This window comes from Geospiza fortis, unplaced genomic scaffold, assembly GCF_000277835.1.
Source record: "Geospiza fortis unplaced genomic scaffold, GeoFor_1.0 scaffold44, whole genome shotgun sequence".
NCBI lineage: Eukaryota > Metazoa > Chordata > Aves > Passeriformes > Thraupidae > Geospiza > Geospiza fortis.
In genome coordinates this window covers 1,355,886-1,372,658 of record NW_005054404.1, presented here as the reverse complement: position 1 = coordinate 1,372,658, position 16,773 = coordinate 1,355,886, and the positions used below count along the sequence as shown (strand labels likewise).

The following is a 16,773-nucleotide window of genomic DNA, read 5'->3' as shown; positions in this document are numbered from 1 at the left end:
TTTTAGGTGGCTAATGAAAACTAACTTTTATAGAAGAAACTGGAATCCAAGTGATGTTTGAATAGTTAATTTCCAAGTCAAGACTTCTTTGATTTTTTTCAAGAGTAAAATAGGATTAAAATCATACTGGCTTAACATGGATCTACAAATTTATGACAGGAGAGTCACCTAAGTATTGTAGGTTGCTTTAGTCAATTGAGCCCATTCAAATGAAAGTGTTTTTTATTTATCAACAAGTACAAGTATCTAGGGATAGGGAAATATGACTTGTACCTTAAAAAATGATTCTATTTTAAGAGTTTTAAACTGAGAAAGGAAAGATATTTAAATGTTAAAGTAACTTAGGGGGGAGTATGTGAATCTACTTTTTTGGCCACAAGTTAGTTTCCTTTTTGGTGGAAGAGGAGGAAGTTATATGTAACTTTTAGTGACATTTATGTGACAGTCATTGAATTCTGCTTATAACTGGGGAGGGGTACTACTTTTTAAAATGGATTTTTAAGAGTGGGGAGAAAACCTGTCAAGGTACTAGAAAGGATTCAATGGTAATCAAATTTATTGTTAATCAAGAAACCGAGGACCAGTGGCTTCTTTAAATTCACTGCAAGACAACTGGGATGCATCTTAAAAGCTCAATGTATTTCCTTCTTTTGTTCTTCAGTGGTTTGAACTAGAATAATTAAAAATGGAAATAAAATACCTCCTCTTAATTGGTAATTAGTAGTGGAATATCTTGTCAACAAAATAGGGGTTTCTTAAATTTCTAAAAATCAGAGTTTCTTTGTTTTTAGCTTAACCAGTATCTCTTAAAGCTTTATCTATAAAGAGAGCTTACATTATCTGTCTGTAGTGGGAGAAAAAGCCTCATATATGTTTTTATTAGTAGCATGTTACTTTCTGACTTCTGGAGATTTAGAGACGTGGAGAAAGAATGTAAGTAGCTGAATTACACCTGCTTATTGCTTTTAAGCGAAAGTACTAAGAGTGCTTTGATTAAGAACCAAAGCCCCTTACTTCTAGTACTTTGAACTGTTAATTTCAAATTATTTTATCAACATGGGTAATTTTAGACAGGATGCTCCATATGCACTGCAGAGGTTTTTACATGTTAAACACAGTTTTGGGACATTTTGGAATTCTCATCTAATCAGAGGATCAATGTTTTAGGTATCTTTCTGATAATTCAGGATGATATTTTTAAATTGAAGAACACTATCTCATACTTTATTCTGATACAGGATGTAATATGATCAGTGCTTCTTCATTAGTAGCAATAAGCTACTCCTGTGAAGTCTTTCTGAAGTGGGTACGATTATGCATTTTAAGTATATAAAGATGAGTGTGATGATTCGTATTAAAAACCACATTGTAGCTTGAGTCTTCTGAAAACTGAACAGTTAAGCTGGATTTTTAGGGGTTTTTCTTTAAATATTTTGACTTGTAGGAAAAGAGATTAGTGAAAAATCTCTTTAAAACGGTGCTTTGATTTGATGTTAATTTTGCTAAACCAGTATTTTTTATATATTTTTTTACCCAAAACTGTAGTCAATACAATTACAAATTTGTGGCCTTGGTGTGTCTCTATAGTAAGGTATGAAAAATTGATGGCATAATGCAGAAAACACTTAGAATTAGGGTTACATTTGACCTACAGAGAATGAAGTTGAAATCCAGTGTTTCATTAGGGTGTTCTGAAAACAGGTTTGGTACTTCTGTGTAGTGCATTATTGAAAGATTGGACGCTGTAGAAAAAGCTCACATGAAAAGAATACATTTTCAGTGTATTAAATATTTGGAATAAATGAAACAGAGGATGTATGCTAAAGAACAAAAACCCAAAGATCTGGAATAACTCGCTTCCCTAAGCAAACAAAATTTATTCTGCTGAATGAGGAAGATGTCCTGTGCATGTGAAAAAGTACAACATGAGTAGAAGCAATTATATCAAGTTATTTTTAGTTAAATATACACACAATGTATATTCTACAAAAAGGTAGAAGTAAAATTGGATCATAAGGGTTGAACTATTTATATTTTCAAAATTCTGGATTGCCTGTGTTCCTAAGGCAGGTGTTCATTTAAAACTATAATGTCCAGTTTGAATGTATCATTACACTCTTGGGTTCATTAATGTCTTTTTGATTATTTAAAATTATTTCTCTAGATAATAAGGTGCTTTTATTCCTAAAGGTAGGAATAGCCTTAATTTAAAAAAGTTTAATTTAAGTATATTTTTTTGTACAAGAGCTTATTTAAGCCTTCTTAGCATTTCAAAACCCTGTTTCAATTTATGGTTACAAAACTAATAGAGGGGTTCTAATTTTAACTTTTTATGTAAATCTTGATAACTTTCACAAGTCAAATATGTAATAGTACCCTTTTCATTAAAATTTTTGTGACTATCTTCAAGATTCCTGTTGTGTCTTTTACCTGTAGTTTTTATGAGGTTTATTTTTGTTTCTATGTGAAAAATGTATTTTTAACTTAGGATGAACTAGAAATTGGGTAGGAATTATACTGCTATGTACCTAATCTTAATTAACCCCTTATCATTACTTTGTATTTTCATTTTACAGATGGAATACCTCAGGTTTATTATTTTGGCCCATGTGGCAAATATAATGCAATGGTGCTAGAACTACTTGGACCTAGTCTGGAAGATTTATTTGACTTGTGTGGTAGGACATTTTCTCTTAAAACCGTTCTTATGATAGCCATACAGTTGGTAAGTAGAATAGATGTTAATTTGAGTGTTCACTAGAATAACTATATCAGTCTTCAATGGATTAAATGCTTACTTCACCTAGGAGATTTGCACTTCAGTTTTAGATTGATGTTGGTGGTATTTAAAATTCTTGTCATACAGTTTAAGCAGGAATACTCTTAGATTACTTTCATTTACTTTGTTCCAGTTTTTCAAGTCAGTTAGTGAATGTAATTACTTGTGTCTTCTGAGTTCTTATCACAATCTAAAATCATGAATTTTGACATACTCTTTCAAAAAAGAAAACCTTAAAGAAATAAAAGTAATTTTAGCCCACACAAGGAGTTGTATTATGAGACTCCTAAATAGCATAAGTATTTTTTTCCTGGGCATTCTTTTAAGAAAGCAAACAAACAAATGAAAAATTCCCCAAATTCTTCCAGAAATTATAGCACAAAATTATTCAATGAAGAGTTATTCTCTTTTTTGATGATTCCTTATTTGGTTCTGACTTGAGGGTGGGTGGAAGTGGAAAGAAGGACAGTTAAGGCTGTGTATATTTACCAGATTTCCACCTCCCTAAGTAGTGATATTTTTACCTGTAATGGTTAAAAATAGCTGTTTAAAACGTGATTGTAGTTATGTAACAGACTCCAACTACAGATGTACAGATAACATTGAACTTATTTATAGCCAAGTTCTTTTTTTTAAATGCTGAAGTCCTCACAAGTCCAGAGATCAGCTTTATTTAATACTTCCTGTTCTTTTTCTGAATGTGGACATTTTGATAGAAAGCAGTCCAGCTTGAATGAACTTTATATGCATAGTGACGAACTTTCAGTGCTTCTCTCAGTTATATCTTTAATATGTAATAGATCAGGCTTTGCTGCTTACTGCTTGGTGACATAATTTCTGGTTTTACTTCTCATGTACACAAAACATACTCATGCCAACTGTTTTGAGAGGCAAAAACTTCTGATGTGTGCAAGATTCATGACTAATATCCAGTGTGAAAGTTTCCAGTACCACAATTGATGCATCTGCTTTGGAAAAATGTACAATTTTCATTGACTTTAACTGGGAGATACTTCATTAAGAACAATATTGCTTTGGTCTTAAGATACTAGGAGGGGTGATTTCTTCTAAGTTTAAAGCCAGTATAAGATATTTAGCTTCTGACACATTTTAATGTGGCAATCTGAAACTTTAATTAAACTTCCTTATCTATTTTTTTTTTTCTTTTATTGAAGATTTCTCGTATGGAATATGTCCATTCAAAGAACTTGATATACAGAGATGTAAAACCTGAGAACTTCTTAATAGGACGACCTGGAAACAAAACCCAGCAAATTATTCATATTATAGACTTTGGTTTAGCAAAGGAGTACGTAGATCCAGAAACAAAGAAGCACATACCATATCGAGAACACAAGAGCCTTACAGGAACAGCTAGATACATGAGTATAAATACACATTTAGGAAAAGGTACGTGTGCTTTTTAAGTACAGAAACAGCTGTGATTTGTCATAAACCATCTCGCTTTCAAGTTACAGTTTTTGTCTGTCTATAGTCATTAAGAACTACAAATTTTGTGTATCGTGCAAAATATAGTTTGCCCTTATGGAAATACTGTTTATGGGAATAATCTTTTTTGAATCGCTAATCATCTTGATCATGTCTTGGGCATTGTCCTCTTTGTTAGCTTTCCTTAAAAGAAAGATGTTGTGTATCTTTCTGTAGCATAATACCTTCACATTATAAGTATTCCATGGCAGGTTGAAGTGTCCAGGAAATAGGTGTGCTTATTAAATACACAAGTCAACAGGTTGCAATAGCATGGATTTTCAATGCTTCCTTGATTTCTGATCTCTTTGAAATTTACCATAAAGTAATAAAACAGCTTAGAGATAATGCTGATTTCTCGATTATTTTTTTAATTTTTTTTTTTAGTGCTTACACTGTTAATAAGGCATTGTCAGAGTCATTAAAGGTTATGCCAGCAAGCTAAAGAAATTACAGGACGTCTATAAATATAAAAGTTGTTTTCATTGAATGAGTAAATTCACCTTGAGAAAGGTATGAGTACTCAGATCTTTGTTTATTACAGCTATAGAGAGGTTTTCTAATGAAATCAGTTAGTTAGACCCGTTTGAATTTGTGTAAGCCGGTTGTTTATCACTGCATGGTAATCACTAATTAGGTTATTCTTTGAATTGATCATAAAAATGTTGCACAATACTTACAGTTTAACTGTAAGCATAACTGTTAATACTGCAAACGAGAAACCATTCACATTTCTCAGACAGGAATAAGGTGCTTTATCAATAAAGCAGAGCCAGGAATCACTTAGGTTGGAAAATATCCTTAAAGTCATCAAGTCCAACTGTTAACCCAGCACTGCCAAATCCACCACTAAACCATGCCCCTATGTGCGACATCTACAAGGCTTTTATGATACCTCTGGAAGTGGTGACTCAGTCACTTCCCTGGGCAGCCTGTTCCAATGTTTGAGAACACTTTTGGTGAAGCAAATGTTCCCAATATCCAATCTAAACCTTCCTGTGGCAAACGTGAGGCTTTTTTGTCTTGTCATATTCCTTGTTCCTTGGGAGAAGAGGCCAATGTGGCTACACTCTCTTTTCAGGGAGTTGTAGAGAGTGATAAGCTCTTCCCCAAACTTCCTTTTCTAAACTCCCTCAGCTCCATCAGCTGCTCTTCATAGGATCTGTGCTCCAGACCCTTCACCAGCTTTGTTGCTCTTTAGTGCAACAAAGTGCAGCACCTCAAGTGTAGGGTTTTAGCTTTCTAAATCCAACTTTTGGAACTCAGGTTCTTCAGATCATAGAAGCATCCACTATATTTTTCAGGCATAAATGGTGATGTCAGCTTATGGTGACTGTTACATTTTTGACCCTGGGCTCTCATCTCCGCTAGCAGAATAGACTTCTGATGATTACAGCATTTTCAACAGTGGCACAACCCCTTTTAAAATCAAATAAATTTTTTACTCTTCCTTAAATAAATAGTTGCCCCCAAACCTTTTAAGAAAAATAAACCAAAATGTAAAACTGGTAATTACTTGAAAAGCAAACTGAATTTTGATTACATGTCTGATATTTACACAGAATGTGTTTATTTTTGTCTAATGGTAACTTGTTTAATCGTAGAATGGTTTGAGTTGGAAAAGGCCTTAAAGGTCATCAGTTCTGAGTCTGTTGCCATAGGCTGGAGCACGAGGTTTCTCAAAGCCTCATGCAGATTTGCCTTGGACAGTTCCAGGGAGGAGACATCCTCAGCTTCTCTGGGCAAGGTGTTTCAGTGTCTTGCTACTCTCACACTGAGGAGTTTCTCCTGAATATTTAATCTAAACTTACTGTCTTTCAGTATGAAACCACTAGTCCTTGTCATGTCACTACATGTCCTTGTAAAAAGTTCCTGAATAGCTTTATTGCAGGCTCCTTTTTGGTACTGGAAGGAGCTGTAATGTCTTCCTGAAGCCTTTTTTTCTCCAGGCTGAACAGCAGCAACTCTCAGACTGCCTTAATGGGAGGGACACTGCCTGAATGTCTTCGTGGACTTGCTTGGTCAGGTCCATGTCCTTTGTATCTTGGGGACCCCGGAGCTGGATGCTGCACTGCAGGTGGGGTTTCACCAGAGCAGAGGTGTAGAATCCCCTCCCTCACTCTACTGGCCACACTGTTCTGGATGCAACCCAGGACATGTGTGGCTTTCTAGGCTGTGAGTATACATTGTGGGGTCATGTCCCACCTCTCATCCACCAGCACGTGGAAATCCTTCTCAGGGCTGCTCTGCATTCTCTGTCCAGCCTGTATTTGTGCTTGGATTGCCCTAACTTAGGTGCAGGTCTTTGCACTTCTCATTGTCATGTTCACACAGACCCATCTCCCAGGCCTGTCCAAGTCCCTCTGTGGCATCCCTTCCCTCAAGGGGAAGGTGCTGTTGACAGCACGACATGGCCAGATGTCCTTGGCAGACTTGCTGAGGGTGCTCTTGATCCCACTGTCCATGACACCAGCAAAGGTGTTACCCTGCAGTGGTCCCAGTACAACCCCTAAGGAACTAGTGTCCACTTGGACAGGGAATTCTTGACCACCATTTACCATATGACCACTCAGCTAATTCCTTATCCATTTGTTTCATCTGTCAAATGAGTGTCTCTCCAGTTCAGAGACAAGGATATCCAGTGTTACAGTGTCATATGCTTAGTGTATATCCAGGTAGATGATGTTTGCTCTTCCATGCACCAACATGTAGTTGTGTTGAAGGCCACCAAACTTGTCAGGCATGATTTGCCCCTAATAAAGCCATGTTGACCATCATCAGTCACCTCCTTATTTTCCATGTCCCTCAGTGTCGTTACCACAAGGATCTACAGTGTGATCTTGCTGGGCCCTTGGTGAGACTGACAGGCCTATGGTTCCTCATGCCTTCCTTTTCTTCTATTTGTAATAACGGGGGTTATCTTTCTCCTCTTTTAGTCTGTAGAATCTTTACTGGGCTGTAATGACTTCTCAGATGTAGTGGATATAATGATTATTGTCTTCCCCTGAGACTCCCTAAAGACTCGTAGATGCATCTCAGCACGTCCCATGGACTTGTGCACCTTCAAGTTCCTTAGATGGGCTCCAACTTGATCTACAGTGTTCTTTATTCTGCCAGTCCCTGCCCTTTTCTTCTTGTGACATGAGTAATGTGGCTGGAATACATACCAGGGAAGATGGAGGTAAAAAAAGTAATTTAATGTTCCCCAGGATCCAATCTAAACTTTCCTGTGGCACAATGTAATTTTTTTGCCTCAGCTTTCTCCATATCCCAGGTCTTCTGTCTCCTTCTGGAGAGGTCATGCATTTTTCCTAGTTTTCCTTTTGTCACCATTGTACTTACAGAATCTCTTCTTCATGCCCTTTACATTCCTGGCCACATTTAATCCTATCAGGGCTTTAGCTTTCTTAAGCTGATCCCTGGCTGCTCAGACAATTTCTCTGTATACCTCCTAGACTACCTGTCCTTGCTTCACCTCTCTATATGCTTCCTTTTTTTTCTTTGGATTCATCCAGGAGCTCACTGCTTATCCATGCAGGCTTCCTGATGGTTTTTGCTTGACTTTGTTGGAAGGCATTGCTCCTGGGCTTGGAGAAATTCATGCTTCAATAATATTAACCAGCTTTCTTAGGACCCTGCTTCTCTGCAGAGCTTTATCTCATGGTACTCTGCCAAGCAGATCCCTGAAGAGGCCAAGATGAATCTGCTGAAATTCATGATATTGGGTTTGCTTTGCTCCCTTCTCACTACTTTTAGGATCTCAAGCTCCAGCATTTCATGATTGTTGCAGCCAAGGCTGTTCTTGAGTTTCTCCTTCCCCACCAGCCTCTCCTTGTTGGTGAGAACAAGTTCCAGCATGGCACATCTCCTTTTTACATTCTCTGTCACTTGGAGAAGGAAGCTATCATCAAGGATAACTTACTGGATTGCTGATGCCTTGCTGTCTTGTCACTCCAGGAGATATCAGAGTGGTTGAAGTTCCCCCTTGAGGACCAGGGCTTGTGAACATGAGGTGGTTCCTGTGTATTGGTAGACAACTGTTACAAATGAATGTTTGAGATCACTTAAAAAATCATCAGCAAGGGTATCAGTAAAAACCTGATTTAATATTAAGCAATGACAAAGTTCTTTGCAAGATTCACTCTGATACTTACTAGTCAGTTACATCAAGGAAAAAGAGAAAATCCAAACCACTACTAAAATCCAGTCAGTCAAAACAGAAATGAACTGTCTAGGGCTGTGTGTGTGCTTAGGTGCATGGGACAAGTGACAAAAGGACAGTGAGGGCAGGTATAAAAAAGAATACAGCATAAAAGCTTAACAGTACTCAAAAGTATTTAACCTTAACTTACACCTTTACTTAAACCTTCAACTTAACAATTCAACATGGGAATTAACACTCAACAACATTTAACCTATCTTATAACCTAACCTTACTTAAAAGCCTAACTTTGATAGCCAAGATACCTGAACATCTGAGAGAGCAGCATTTCTCCCAGAGCTTACTGTAGCATGTGTATGTTTATGCACACAGGCAGAGTCAGTGCGAAGTACCTGTCAAAAAATTCCCCTCAAAGGCAGTGAAATACTCACTCTGGGTGCTCTTGCATCTCTTCATTGTGCAAAGATTTGAGCCTTGAGGAGTGGGGGTATTGACCTATAATTCATTTTTGTTCAGCAGTCGTCTGAATATAGCAAACTTGGGAGTTCATGGGCTCTGAGAGGCCCAGCTCAGAGAGAGGTTGCTGGACTCAGCTGCTGTAGTCCAGAAGAATTCAAAGGTTCTCATTTTAGACCACTGTTTTATAGGGTCACAAGAGAGTGGGCTTTAGTCATAATAACGTTTCATCCTGGCCACAGTGTGAGTTGGCACACAGTTGAAAGTGTGAGAACAGGGATGTTACGCTATGCAAGCAAGAAAAATAGTTTCCAAGACTGTTCATAAAGAAAACGTGAGCTTGTTAGACAGCAGGGACTACTGGGAGCAAAGGGTTTCTGATATACTCAAGAGAAGCTGAGCCCAGGTGCTGTTTGTCAAGGTGAGACCTAATGAGCTTTTTTTCAGATAACCTGATGAGCTTTTTTTTCAGATAGTGGCTTCGAAGGGGTGAGGGAGGGATGCACCACCACGAGGACTCAGCTGCTCAGTATTCCTGGCTGGAGTGCCGTGACCACCTAACCCTGCCCTCCTGTTAATCGTTCCCCAATAGCTCTCAGTCAGCTCCTCATCCATCCCCAGAAAAAACTCCATGCACTCAGCTGGCTATTGCCATGGAGGGTAATATTACCTCCTGGTCTCCCTTGCCTCTCCTTCCTAGAGAGCCTGAATCATTCCATCCCAACAATTTTTTATGTTCTGTGATATGTAATATATTTTTTAATTCATGCAGTGAGATGTACAGAGCACTGAAGGTCTTCAAATTCTGTGTTTACAGAGACAGTGGCATATAGGATACAGTTAGAGGCTCAACTCTCAAAATAGTGGTAATAAGACAATTTTTAGGGTGATATTTTTAGTCTGTAGATAATTTCCTGAGTTGCTTGAATGGTCTTACAGCTGACCCTTGTAAAAAACTGTTTTCAGTAAAGAGAGAGGCTGTCAGGTTCACATTCTCTTATAAGTTATTTTTGAATATGTCTCTGTTGACCTGTAACTTTATCTGTTAGTGCGTATGAGTAAGGAAGGATGTTGTCCTTGAATAAAAAGTGTATTTTAGGATCCATAGTATATAAAATTGTCATAACAAATGCATAGCTGCTAGAAAGACTTTAAATGTGTAATCAAAACTTGGTCAAAATCACTAAAACCCACTCTTCTAAGGTGTATAGGAAATACATAGTTACTGGACATCCTGTAGTCAATAATCTTTTGTTTCAGAAGAGACATTTGATCAAGGATTTCTGGTAATTTTGTGGCAAATTGGGAGTGTGCATATGGAATAGAAAGTATTTTGTCTATGTGAAGAATAACACGGCTTTATTCAGAGGGCTATTTGAAGGATATACAAATACTCTGCAGCCCTTAGTAGCATGTCACTGGTGCCCTACCTTTCAATAAGATAATTTCTTTTAGGGTTAAAATTTCTCTGCTTCTTCTCCAGTTCACTTCATTTTCAGGAGGGGAAAGTGAGATTACAGGGAGTGTAGATTCTGATTGGGAGGTTAATGAAGGCTAAGATTTGCATCTGTAAAAGTTCTGCAAATTTCTATGTGTGCTGGATATGTAAATTGGTAATTATTTTGGAATTTCCCTAAATTCAGAAGAACAGTTTATTAAAGTATTGTCAAAGTTATTTGGCTACAGAAAGCATAATCACATGGAGTCATAATTTACTGTAATCTCTGTAATGCTTGCTGGGGAACAACCCATATCCTTGATTGTAATGGTCTTCTTGTGATAGTGCTTAATTATTGCAGAGGCAGAGGTTAGTTATCATACAATGAATACTTGAAACTCTTCTGGGAATGAAGCAAGTCGGCTCTTAATATAATAGAAAGGCCAAATGAAGCCAATTTCTTTAAACAAGTACTTAAACAAAACTAGGAAAATGTCATTCTTACCTTTAGTACATGTGCTCTCTTGTCAGAGCTGTTAAAGGGTCTAGATTAAGAATCAGTTTTGCAGAGGCCAGACTCCTTTGAAATCTAAACCATCCCCAAATAATTCTACAGTTGATCAATTTTAATTAACTTCTTACTGCAAGAACAATGAACATTTGGTCCTAACATTTCATTAAATCCTAAAGTTTACTAAATCATGAACTTTTTCCAGTAGCTCAAAAAAAATCCCTTCTACATTTTTGAGAATGATTTCTTTCAGCCAGATAATTTGTTTAAAGTGGTGTAGAGATGAATATACCTGCAGTCTGCATCTGCTTTTTTTCTGGGTTTAGCTGTGTTCTTAACACAATCTCTAGTACCCAAGAATGCCCCCACATGGCCAGTTTGGTTTCAAGTACTTTATACCTAACAATTATTTTTATATAATTTGGAAGCTAGTCTTCTAAATATATGTAAAATTACACAGATGGAAGTTTCTAATAATATTTGCATTTTGTTTCAGAGCAAAGTAGAAGAGATGATTTGGAAGCATTGGGTCATATGTTTATGTATTTTCTCAGAGGAAGTCTTCCATGGCAAGGTTTAAAGGTAGTGGGTTTTGATATCTGCCTCTGTCCTGTTTTCAGATCATCAGCTTTTTATTGATATGTTTAGGGTTTTTTGGAATGTGTGTCTGCAAGCTGTATAACTTCAGAAGCTTGTTTGTTTTTCTATCATAGGCAGATACATTAAAGGAACGTTACCAGAAAATTGGAGACACTAAACGAGCAACTCCAATAGAAGTATTGTGTGAAAACTTCCCAGGTAATGTCTGCTGTTAATAAAAACATTGTGTCTTGATTTATAGAATGAAACTGACATAGGTAATTGCTGGGGTTTAAAACTACTGTACGTGTAATAGATCACAGTATCTTAGAATGGGTCGGGTTGGAAGGGACCACAGCAGGTCATGTGGTCCAATCTCCCTGCTCAAGCAGGGCCATCCCAGGGCATGTGGCACAGGATTGTGTCCAGGTAGTTCTTGAATATCTACAGTGAAGGAGATTCCAGAACCTCTCTGGGTAACCAGTTCCAGTACTCAGTCACCTGCACTGTAAAGGAGTTCTTCCTCGAGTTTGGGTGGCACTTTCTGTGCCTCAGTGTCTGCCCATTGCCTCTCCTGCTATTGCTGGGCACTGCTGAGCAGAGCCTGGATTCATCCTATTGACAACCACCCCTTAGATATTTATATGTATTAATCAGGTCCCCTCTCAGTTGCCTCTTTTCAAGGCTGAACAGGCCCAGCTCCTTCAACCTTTCCTCATATGAAAGATGCTCCAGTCCCTTGATCAACTTAGTAGCCCTTTGCTGGACCCAGTCCAGGAGCTCTGTGTCTCTCTTGTACTGAGGAGCTCGGAACTGGACATAGCCACTGAGTAGAGGGACAGGATCACCTCCCTTGACCTGGTCTTCATAATGCACCCCTGGATTCCATCAGCCTTCTTGGCCCCCAGGGCACACAGCTGGCTCTGAAGAGCTTTTTGTCCACCAAGACTCCCAGGTCCTTCTCCTCAGGGCTGCTTCCCAGCAGGTTTGGCCTCCAGCCTGTGCTGCTGCACAGAATTATTCTTCCCCAGGTGCAGGACCTTGCATTTGCCTTTGCAAAATTTCAGAAGGTTCCTCTGTGCCCATCTCTCCAGGCTGCTGAGGTCCTTCTGAAGGGCTGCACAGCCCTCCGGGCTATCGGCCACTGCTCCCAGCTTTGTGTTGTCAGTGAAATTGCTGAGGAGGCCTCTGCCCCTTTGTCTGAATCATTGATGGATAAGTTAAACAATACTGGGCCCAGAGAGAAGAATTATCCTTTGAAGCAGCAGTAAGCTAATGCTGTTGTTCTTCAAATATAGATTCTTCTAAAGGAAACATTAAAAAAAAACTTTGTGTGCTTACAGTGATCAACTAGTCTGCACTTGTATCTTCACACTGAAAATTTTGCAAGCCTTTTCACCTGAAATCTTGTATCATACCTCTACTAAAAACAAGCTGTGTTAGAAACAGCTTGAACTAATATTTAAAAGAACTTGTAAGTTTCAGGTGTCACTTCTAGGTCTCTAGAACTACAAGGAGAATCAATGAGATGTTGGAAAACTGGACAGAAGGAAATAGGACATTTTTTAAAAGTTGTAATAAAGTGCTTGGGACAGGGGGACATGTATGACATGGACATGATTTTTCCAAAATGTAAATGAATGCCTTGAAAGGTAATCAAAATATCATTGATAGGCAAAGTGGATTTGCTGAGAGTAGCTCATTACTGATGAAAGGAAATCCTGTCCACAGTAGGTCTTGGGGACACAAAACTGATGCTTGTCTCTGTAAAATTCGTTGGAAAGAAAGAAGAAAGTAGAGGCATTTCTCTCCACACAGTTTGCACACTGTGCATTAGAATTATAACATTGAATAGAAGATCTCAACAGGTAACATGAAGGAAAATTAGTAGGGTGTTACTTGCTAGGATATGTTTGGAATATGGTAGTATATCTCAGAATATGGTAGCATTTCAAAGAACATCATTAAGTAACTTTTCTTTCTGGTAATTCATGGTGAACAACTGTTCAGGTTTTATGGTGAGAGGTACAAGTTCCTTTAAAATTAAATAAGCTGGTGGGGATTTTTTTGAGTTCCATGAAAACAGATAATGGCATATGTATATATTTCTTATTTATCTAGAGGAAATGGCTACTTACCTACGTTATGTAAGAAGGTTAGATTTTTTTGAAAAGCCAGACTACGACTACTTAAGAAAGCTCTTCACAGACTTACTTGATCGGAAAGGCTATATGTTTGATCATGAATACGACTGGATTGGCAAACAGTTGGTGAGTACAGTTCAGCTGTCAGTAATATAATGGGTTTTTCTGTGATCAGTTTTGAGTTTCATTAAGACATGTGCTTCTCAAGGCTGCTAGTAGAGCTTTGAACAGCTGCTATTACAAGCCCATCTGCAGATGCATGTTCTAACATTATCTTTTGGCTTGAGTGCTTCAAATTCATTCTCTTTCCAAATGTGCTCTTATTATCAAAGTACATCTCTGCTCAATCCAAAATGAGGTGGTAGAAATTTTGATTATTTTTTTGAAGGAAATTAAAATTTGGCAAGTAATTGTCGTTACTGCATGAATTTTTTTTTTGTTCCCAGTATTTTTAAAATGCAGAACTATACATCTGCATATGAGGTACTCTCTAGATATTTATCAGTTCACTATGATAAAATATTGCATAGTTCATTGAATATTTCATCGTGGTGCCTCTAAGGTTTCAGGAAACATTCTGTTTGTATAATTTAAGAAATTGTAGTAGATGGGGTTTTCTTCAGCTTCTCAATTTTTTTCACTTCTTTTTATTATTTTTATTATGTAGGGAAGGGAGGGCTAATATGTATATATTTGACCCATTTCAGATTATGCACTTCACGCTTCTCTGTGTGATGCTGAAAGAATGGTAGCATTTGTTTTATTGCTAAATGTATTTTTCAGTGTTTAGCATTAAAAATTGCTTTAAGCTTTTGATCAGGTTTCATCAGAATGTCGTAACTGCTAACTGCAGAAAGTATCAGCCTAAAGTCTTTCAGAAAATTAATGTATAATACTTAGAATTGCTACTTCAATACATTCTGTAAGTAATGGTTTGCTTTTTTTCTTGAAATATCTAGTGAAGCTTCTGCTGTAATCTGATAATTTTGTGTTATTTGAAGCTTTCAGAGTTAAATATTATTTTCTATTACAAACCAGTAACTTTTGGTGAGACTTAGAAATTTATTTTTTTACCAGTTGCTACATATTGTTTATATTTGTAGCCTACTCCAGTGGGTTCAATACATTCAGACCCTGCAGTATCTTCAAACAGAGAAGCGTATCAGCACAGAGACAGAATGCAGCAATCCAAAAATCAGGTAAACTGCTCATCTAAGATTATCAGCATTACTATGTCTTCTGTCTAATTATTTGTGCTATGTTTTTATTAGAACTTGAAAATAAAAGTGACTCTAGGGTTTTTGTGTTTTCACTTTAAGTAGATCTTTGGTAAAGTCTACATATGTAGAGATACATAAATATCTCCTAAAAGCTTGCTTGTTTGAAGCTATGATATAGTGTAGTGGATCAGTTATTTAAAACATTTTCACTTTTTTTTAAACCAGGCTAATGACTTGGGTGATAACAATGTTAGGAATTCACAGCTGTGTCAATTTACCTAAGCAAAATTGGAGAGTTATTTTAGTGCACTTTTTCTTACTAAGAATTTTGAGGTTTAGCTACTTCAGCTCTGTATGAAAATTTTTATGAGGGCATGTGGAAGTATGTTGATAGTGTTGAAGTGCAATCTATACAGGGATTGAATGTGTAGCACTTCTGTACTTCTTAAAAATATGACAGTTAATGCACAAATTGTTTGTTTTAAATTTTTCTTCTTCTTTTGCATAAATCCTAATACATTCGAAAATGATAGTCAACAGACCATAGGGCAGCTTGGGACTCACAGCAAAGCAATCCACATCATTTGAGGGCTCACCTGGCATCTGATAGACATGGTGGCTCTGTACAGGTATTTTCTGCTTCTTTGCGTGGCGTAAATCAGTTGTTTTGCATTACATAATACTACTTTCCTGTAATGTATCACATGATTCATGTATTCATATTAAGATTGCTTATCAGTAATGTTCAGAATGCTGCTATTATTTATTATTTCACAGTTCAGTTGTCAAACTGAAAACAGGTGCTGAAACAATGGAACTTTTTGTTGATGGAATATTTCTTGCATGTTTCTTAGTTAAAGTCAAAAATAAAACAGTTGAACTGTCTTTTTTACAGAATATATACTTAGCTCAGTGAAAACAACTGAAGTTTAGACTTTAAATATGTTTAATTTTATTAGCAACTGAAACCCAGTATTCGCTGAATTATGTTGTTCAAGCTGTGTTTTTTGTTCCTTAAGTAAACAACAAATTAAAATGTTACTTAGTGATGTTTTCTTAAACTTCACTCCATTATTCAAATTGTAATTGACTAGGAAAAGGTTCCCAGGGCAGCACCTCACACATCTCAGTGAAAAAATCTGTAGAAACCAAAAGTTTTTCCTATATTATTAGTTTATTTCATCTTCAAAGAACTCTTTTCCTGGTTCGTTTTCAATTTTTAAAACTAATATTTGAAATTTTTGGTGTCTCATTCTTTGAATATATTTAGGTCTGAAATAATTGGAGTAATGTTTGAGGGATTAATACTGGGAGATTAAAAATGCCATCTGTGAAGTCTACGTGAGATTTTGAGCTTTGAGGCCAAAATGAAAATGGTTCAGCTTTGCGAAGTCTTATCTGGGCGGGTGTTGTGTGTGGAAATTGTTGCTGCTTTTTTGATTATGACAATCTAAGTTACGTATGTTTCTTCTGAAGCTTTTGATTTGGAAAAAGATTGTCATGGCCTGAAGAAAGAATGAAAAGTTCAGGATACAGAAAACAAGACTGCAGTCCTGTCAGCGTAATAGCATTCTCTAAATTTTGTTGCTTTAGAAACGGCTGTCATATGTAGTGCAACAAAATCTAGTAGGTGATAATTGTTACAGTGTATAAATAAAAATTTAAAAGTTGTTCTTCCCACTAACAAATGTTTAAAAAAGCCTTATTTTCCCATATTTTAGGTTACAAAAATACACATTGAATTAGTTAAATTACATTTAGTAGAACTTTCAAAGTGTCATCGTATGATTCTGTTGGCAATCGTGGCACTTCAGAAATCTTTTATTCTTTGTCAGGTAAAATGTAACAATCACAAGAAATTTTCTTCCATTGTAAAATAGGCTAAATACCCTTCAGGGTTGGGGAGAACATTTTCTAGGAAATAACATAAATAACACTAGTATTTCGTACTGTTAATATAGTGTTGTTTCAATCCTTTCTCCTCACAGGATGCAGG

At 36.9% G+C, this 16,773-nt stretch overlaps 1 protein-coding gene across 6 annotated transcripts in view; it reads left to right on the top strand.

The window, feature by feature from the left end:
- CSNK1G3 (casein kinase 1 gamma 3) overlaps window positions 1-16,773 on the top strand; it is a 65,735-nt gene that overhangs the window by 34,446 nt on the left and 14,516 nt on the right. For 3 of the 6 annotated variants that reach the window (XM_031061232.1, XM_005426184.2, XM_031061233.1), the window contains exons 6-12: window positions 2,577-2,725; window positions 3,955-4,189; window positions 11,331-11,416; window positions 11,548-11,632; window positions 13,535-13,683; window positions 14,661-14,756; window positions 15,311-15,406. In XM_031061232.1, the coding sequence (XP_030917092.1) occupies window positions 2,577-2,725; window positions 3,955-4,189; window positions 11,331-11,416; window positions 11,548-11,632; window positions 13,535-13,683; window positions 14,661-14,756; window positions 15,311-15,406 (896 nt within the window). The remainder of the gene's footprint in view (window positions 1-2,576; window positions 2,726-3,954; window positions 4,190-11,330; window positions 11,417-11,547; window positions 11,633-13,534; window positions 13,684-14,660; window positions 14,757-15,310; window positions 15,407-16,773) is intronic. The other 3 variants (XM_031061234.1, XM_005426185.2, XM_005426186.2) reach the window with 1 other exon arrangement.